The 7989-nt window shown below is 46.7% G+C and overlaps 1 protein-coding gene across 1 annotated transcript in view; it reads left to right on the top strand.

The window, feature by feature from the left end:
• The window catches only part of apbb2a (amyloid beta (A4) precursor protein-binding, family B, member 2a), a gene marked incomplete at its 5' end in the record, with an annotated part of 147599 nt that overhangs the window by 118648 nt on the left and 20962 nt on the right, over nucleotides 1-7989 (top strand). The window contains 2 exons of the mRNA XM_084332112.1: nucleotides 4209-4284; nucleotides 5850-5930. Of these exons, the coding sequence (XP_084188238.1) occupies nucleotides 4209-4284; nucleotides 5850-5930 (157 nt within the window). The remainder of the gene's footprint in view (nucleotides 1-4208; nucleotides 4285-5849; nucleotides 5931-7989) is intronic.

Raw genomic sequence — 7989 nt, 5'->3', positions numbered from 1 at the left:
TAAAGCTGCTCAGTACATATAAAGGTCCTGATCGCTGCCTAGAGACTAAAGCTGCTCAGTACAAAGGTCCTGATCGCTGCCTAATCGCTGCCTAGAGACTAAAGCTGCTCAGTACATATAAAGGTCCTGATCGCTGCCTAGAGACTAAAGCTGCTCAGTACATATAAAGGTCCTGATCGCTGCCTAGAGACTAAAGCTGCTCAGTACATATAAAGGTCCTGATCGCTGCCTAGAGACTAAAGCTGCTCAGTACATATAAAGGTCCTGATCGCTGCCTAGAGACTAAAGCTGCTCCGTACATATAAAGGTTCTGATCGCTGCCTAGAGACTAAAGCTGCTCCGTACATATAAAGGTCCTGATCGCTGCCTAGAGACTAAAGCTGCTCAGTACATATAAAGGTCCTGATCGCTGCCTAGAAACTAAAGCTGCTCAGTACATAATATGAGACTAGAGACCTAGAGACTAAAGCTGTTGTCAGCTCTGAAACGGTACCATATCTTCAGCATATTCTCCTGGGTGTCCTTAACATCTCTCTTCCTTTAATCTTTGTGCCGTGGGTCTGGTATTAGACCATAATAATCACATGTACGTATGAATAATTCACCTGTGTGTAGTTCCGCTTTAACATAGATCTGCTCCCACTGCAGAGAACTTAGTGCCCTCAGTGCCACCAGCTGCGCAGTGCACCATGTGTGTGTGTGTGTGTGTGTGTGTGTGTGTGTGTGTGTGTGTGTGTGTGTGTGTGTGTGTGTGTGTGTGTGTGTGTGTGTGTGTGTGTGTGTGTGTGTGTGTGTGTGTGTGTGTGTGTGTGTTGGTCCACATGTTCCTCTGTGAGTTGCAGACTCACCACAAGACTTTGATTAATGACACCTACAATTAATCAACTATCTATAGCAGGAAGTAGAAGCAGCACCACAGTGCAGGGGCCACGCTGAACTACCACCAGTATAGACACACTGCAGTGAGGGAGAGAGAGAGAGAGAGAGAGAGAGAGAGAGAGAGAGAGAGAGAGGGAGAGAGAGAGAGAGAGGAAGGGGAGAGGAGAGGAGAGGAGAGGAGAGGAGAGGAGAGGAGAGGAGAGGAGAGGAGAGGAGAGGAGAGGAGAGGAGAGAGAGAGAGAGAGAGAGAGAGAGAGAGTAAGATAGATGAGGAAGAGAGAGAGAGTAAGATAGATAGAGAAAGAGAGAGAGAGAATAGGAGAGAGAGAGTTGCGCCAGAAACAGACCAGGGCCGAAGTGCCGCAAAATTCTGGTGTGAGCAGCAGCCTGAAGAAGAGCCAGAAGAGCAGGAGTCTGGCTGTTCACACCATGAAGAAGAGCAGGAGCCTGGCTGTTCACACCAGAAGAACAGGAGCCTGGCTGTTCACACCATGAAGTGCAGGAGCCTGGCTGTTCACACCATGAAGAGCAGGAGCCTGGCTGTTCACACCATGAAGAGCAGGAGCCTGGCTGTTCACACCATGAAGAACAGGAGCCTGGCTGTTCACACCATGAAGTGCAGGAGCCTGGCTGTTCACACCATGAAGTGCAGGAGCCTGGCTGTTCACACCATGAAGAGCAGGAGCCTGGCTGTTCACACCATGAAGAACAGGAGCCTGGCTGTTCACACCATGAAGTGCAGGAGCCTGGCTGTTCACACCATGAAGAGCAGGAGCCTGGCTGTTCACACCATGAAGTGCAGGAGCCTGGCTGTTCACACCATGAAGAGCAGGAGCCCGGCTGTTCACACCATGAAGTGCAGGAGCCTGGCTGTTCACACCATGTAGAGCAGGAGCCTGGCTGTTCACACCATGAAGAGCAGGAGCCTGGCTGTTCACACCATGAAGAGCAGGAGCCTGGCTGTTCACACCATGAAGAGCAGGAGCCTGGCTGTTCACACCATGAAGAACAGGAGCCTGGCTGTTCACACCATGAAGAGCAGGAGCCTGGCTGTTCACACCATGAAGAACAGGAGCCTGGCTGTTCACACCAGAAGAGCAGGAGCCTGGCTGTTCACACCATGAAGAACAGGAGCCTGGCTGTTCACACCATGAAGAGCAGGAGCCTGGCTGTTCACACCATGTAGAGCAGGAGCCTGGCTGTTCACACCAGAAGAGCAGGCTGTTCACACCAGAAGAGCAGGAGCCTGGCTGTTCACACCATGAAGAACAGGAGCCTGGCTGTTCACACCATGAAGAGCAGGAGCCTGGCTGTTCACACCATGAAGAGCAGGAGCCTGGCTGTTCACACCATGAAGAGCAGGAGCCTGGCTGTTCACACCATGAAGAGCAGGAGCCTGGCTGTTCACACCAGAAGAAGAGCAGGAGCCTGGCTGTTCACACCAGAAGAAGAGCAGGAGCCTGGCTGTTCACACCAGAAGAAGAGCAGGAGCCTGGCTGTTCACACCAGAAGAAGAGCAGGGGCCTGGCTGTTCACACCAGAAGAAGAGCAGGAGCCTGGCTGTTCACACCAGAAGAAGAGCAGGGGCCTGGCTGTTCACACCAGAAGAAGAGCAGGAGCCTGGCTGTTCACACCAGAAGAACAGGAGCCTGGCTGTTCACACCAGAAGAGCAGGAGCCTGGCTGTTCACACCAGAAGAGCAGGAGCCTGGCTGTTCACAGCAGAAGAGCAGGAGCCTGGCTGTTCACACCAGAAGAGCAGGAGCCTGGCTGTTCACAGCAGAAGAGCAGGAGCCTGGCTGTTCACACCAGAAGCCATTTCTCCTTGCTGGTCAACAAGAGATTCTGCTCCTCTGCTCCAATCACACGTAGAGCAGGAAGTGACCGCGAGGCGGCCGTGGAGCTCCGCACCGCAGCACGGCTGCTCTTCACGGCACGTCGGGTGCCTCAGCGTCCGGTGTGTCTCTGGTGTAAGACAGAGACATGCCAATGAGAAGAGAGAGAGAGAGAGAGTAAGATAGGCAGAAAGATAGAGAGAAAGAGAGACAGAAAGAGAGAGAGAAAGATAGACAGAAATAGAGAGAACTAGACAGAGAGAGGAATGCAGTCATTGTACATCATTTGAATATTGACAGATTGGAGGACAGCTGTTGGCTTGTAGCCATGTCCTTGTAACTAACAGCTAAGCTCTGCAGCCATTAGCCTGTAAAAACACGCTTTAATAACAAGCAGGCAGAAAAGTGGCAATTCTTTTACTTGAACTTGAGGACTGCATACTTTTTTTGCAAACCAAAACAACATACTTTATACTTATAGCACACGCATGAGCCTGGTCTCTTTTGAAAGATGACATTCTGAAGTCTCTGATTCACTTTTAGTGCTAACGTAATAGAGTTACATAGGTCTGAACTTGAGTTGTAAAAAAAACTTGTTACTCAAGTTTTTCTGTAGTAGTTAGTAGTCCAGAGTATTTCCCCAGAAGGTGGTATGGCTTACAAATCCAGACGGAGCCATAGCCTGAAGCCTTATGTAGTACATATAGATCTATTCAGAAATGAGTGATTAGGAGTGCTTTTGGTAAACTGTACAAAGAAAAACTCAGTTTTCTCATAGACTTCAATTCATTTGGCTTCCTGTTAAAGAATTTAGTTGTTCACCTAGATCCCTGATTCACACATCCCCACATGGGGTATCATTGGAAGCCACACTCATTGGCTACAACGATCACAATAATTTTCGAGATCGGATCTAGATTGACGGAACTACTGCAGCCTGAGTCTGGAGTGGTATTTTGCACAATACTGTGTACTTTTCACAAGCCTCAAATACCGGCATGTAACTCGAGAACCGCTGAACGGATTTTGTCGGATTTTCGACAGGGAACAAATAAGCCTTCAATTCGATATATATATTGTATTACAAAATATGCACACCCGAGCCACTAGGGGTCGCCAAAGTGCCGGTTGCAAAAAGTCCGAAAATCTGCCCTGATATGGGCTGTCGCAGTTTAAGAGGCTAATTAGTTCCTTTGTTGGGTGTTAGCTCTGAGTCTGCTAAGCTACCAGGTTAACCTGCTAGATGGCGCCTTGTTGCATTAATCCACCCGCCTTTATACATCTCTAATGTGTCTCTCTCTCTCTCTCTCTCTCTCTCTCTCTCTCTCTCTCTCTCTCTCTCTCTCTCTCTCTCTCTCTCTCTCTCTCTCTCTCTCTCTCTCTCTCTCTCTCTCTCTCTCTCTCTCTCTCTCTCTCTCTCTCTCTCTCTCTCTCTCTCTCTCTCTCTCTCTCTCTCTATATATATATATATATATATATATATCTTCTCCTCTAGATTATGGCTGAAAGGAAGAGTGCCAAGGCTGCTGCTAGCAGCTCATCCCAGACGGGCTCCGATGTACCCTTACAAGGTACACACACACACACACACACACACACACACACACACACACACACACACACACACACACACACACACACACACACACACACACACACACACACACACACACACACACACACACACACACACACACACACATGCACATGTCACACAGAGTCATCTTTTACTTCAGTGTGATTCTTCATAGTTGTCAATTAAGGGACTTGGCTCTACATGATCTAGTCCTCTTTGGATTCTCCTCTCCTCTCCTCTCCTCTCCTCTCCTCTCCTCTCCTCTCCTCTCCTCTCCTCTCCTCTCCTCTCCTCTCCCCTTCCTCTTCCTCTTCTCTTCCTCTCCTCTCATCTTCCTTTTAATCTCCTCTTCCTCTCCTATCCTCTCTTCTCCTCTCCTCTTCCTCTCCTCTTCCTCTCCTATTCCTCTTCTCTTTCTCTCTATACATCACTCTATATATTCATCCAAGTATCAAACACGGCACATGAAAAAAGCACCTTTTCACAAACACAGGAGTGACACCTGTGAAAACACTCATTAATGAAAAAGATACACACACCCCCCATTCCATTTCACCTCCCCCTCCCCCTTTTCTCTCCTAATAATTATATCCAGAAAGATAGAGTGGGAGAGCAGAGTAACAGTACCTGTGGTGTAGCTGTGTTTATATGCTGACTGTGGGAGAAAAAGCGCTGGTGGTTGGAATAGAAAAGCGTATAGCGCATCGTCTCTCCTCGGCCAACCTCATTAAAACACAATTAGTGTTTCTTTTGAGGCGAGGAGGGCTCCTGTGCTCCGCAAATCCCTCCGACCCCACCCCACTACCAGGATCAAAGAGCTCAATGGGGGGGACATCACTCCTGTTGCTACGACGATCACCCAGTTGAACCCTGATACAGTTATTTTGTGTTATAGCATCTAGTATAGCAGTATTATAGAACAGTTTACATTACAGATGGTATAGCGGTATTATAGAACAGTGGCATTGTCTCAGGCTGGAAATTGGCTCGCGTTTTTTGCTTCATCGATTCATATAGAGCATTTCAGAATTCCTCCATCTCAGATTTATATATTATATTATATTGGCAGATAGCAATCGGCGGCCTAGTGATACAGTCTTAGATGCATGCAAAGGTATGCATTTTTATAATACCATCATCAATAATATACATATATTTATTTTTGAAATGTTATCCAGTATGCAGAAAAATTGCACATTTCAGAAGTTTTATTATTACGGATTAGTGATGGAAATATGATGACTTTTCACCAGATTTCACCAGTCTTTTGTGATAATATTTGCCTTGGGTGGGTGTGTGTGTGTGTGTGTGTGTGTGTGTGTGTGTGTGTGTGTGTGTGTGTGTGTGTGTGTGTGTGTGTGTGCTGTGTGTGTGTGTGTGTGTGTGTGTGTGTGTGTGTGTGTGTGTGTGTGTGTGTGTGTGTGTGTGTGTGTGTGTGTGTGTGTGTGTGTGTGTGTGTGTGTGTGTGTGTGTGTGTGTGTGTGTGTGTGTGTGTGTGTGTGTGTGTCTGTGCGTGCGTGCGTGCGTGCGTGCGTGCGTATGTGTGCCTTCCCTCTGCAGAGTTCCCCATGCCAAAGATTGAACTGGTGCAGAAGTTCCACGTGTTGTACCTCGGCATGACATCCGTGTCTCGCCCAATAGGTAAACAGCAACCCCAGCTCAACCCAACCTACAAACCTGTACTCACTCCGTAGACAGTCCACTGCCTGTGTTCATCTTCCTTTGCTATTGACTGATAGAACAGACACCTCCCACTCCCCAGAGAGGAAACACATGCCACAAGCATCTCAAGCACCGTGCCTAGGTCACCCCACCTCCCTCTAGGGCCCCCCACCAATGGGAAAATATCTAAGAAAAAGGAAAAATGGATGATCAATAATTCTTTAATTGCCTGTATTTGTTGATACTTATTAATTAAAGGCAGTGACGAGGCGGGAAGAAAAATAAATGGTCAGTCAAGGTCTCTGTTTTCATCATGTCATGACTCCCATAGTTAACTGCAGTGTGACCTACTTATAATGTATGTTATCACCTGACTGTGACCTACAGCATGTTATTATACCACCTGACTGTGACCTACAGCATGTTATTACACCACCTGACTGTGACCTACAACATGTTATTACACCACCTGACTGTGACCTACAACATGTTATTACACCACCTGACTGTGACCTACAACATGTTGTTACACCACCTGACTGTGACCTACAACATGTTATTACACCACCTGACTGTGACCTACAACATGTTATTACACCACCTGACTGTGACCTACAACATGTTATTATACCACCTGACTGTGATCTACAGCATGTTATTACACCACCTGACTGTGACCTACAGCATGTTATTATACCACCTGACTGTGATCTACAGCATGTTATTATACCACCTGACTGTGATCTACAGCATGTTATTATACCACCTGACTGTGACCTACAGCATGTTATTACACCACCTGACTGTGACCTACAGCATGTTATTACACCACCTGACTGTGACCTACAGCATGTTATTATACCACCTGACTGTGATCTACAGCATGTTATTATACCACCTGACTGTGACCTACAGCATGTTATTACACCACCTGACTGTGACCTACAACATGTTATTACACCACCTGACTGTGACCTACAGCATGTTATTATACCACCTGACTGTGACAACATGTTATTACACCACCTGACTGTGACCTACAACATGTTATTACACCACCTGACTGTGACCTACAACATGTTATTACACCACCTGACTGTGACCTACAACATGTTGTTACACCACCTGACTGTGACCTACAGCATGTTATTACACCACCTGACTGTGACCTACAGCATGTTATTATACCACCTGACTGTGACCTACAACATGTTATTACACCACCTGACTGTGACCTACAGCATGTTATTATACCACCTGACTGTGACAACATGTTATTACACCACCTGACTGTGACCTACAACATGTTATTACACCACCTGACTGTGACCTACAACATGTTATTACACCACCTGACTGTGACCTACAACATGTTATTATACCACCTGACTGTGACCTACAACATGTTATTATACCACCTGACTGTGACCTACAACATGTTATTACACCACCTGACTGTGACCTACAACATGTTATTACACCACCTGACTGTGACCTACAACATGTTATTATACCACCTGACTGTGACCTACAACATGTTATTACACCACCTGACTGTGACCTACAGCATGTTATTACACCTGACTGTGACCTACAGCATGTTATTACACCACCTGACTGTGACCTACAACATGTTGTTACACCACCTGACTGTGACCTACAGCATGTTATTACACCACCTGACTGTGACCTACAGCATGTTATACCACCTGACTGTGACCTACAACATGTTATTACACCACCTGACTGTGACCTACAGCATGTTATTACACCTGACTGTGACCTACAGCATGTTATTACACCACCTGACTGTGACCTACAACATGTTGTTACACCACCTGACTGTGACCTACAGCATGTTATTACACCACCTGACTGTGACCTACAACATGTTATTACACCACCTGACTGTGACCTACAGCATGTTATTACACCACCTGACTGTGACCTACAACATGTTATTACACCACCTGACTGTGACCTACAACATGTTATTATACCACCTGACTGTGACCTACAACATGTTATTACACCACCT

The sequence above is a fragment of the Notolepis coatsorum genome (genome assembly GCF_963971535.1).
Source record: "Notolepis coatsorum genome assembly, chromosome: 16".
Classification (NCBI taxonomy): domain Eukaryota; kingdom Metazoa; phylum Chordata; class Actinopteri; order Aulopiformes; family Paralepididae; genus Notolepis; species Notolepis coatsorum.
This window is presented reverse-complemented; position numbering and strand designations above follow the sequence as displayed.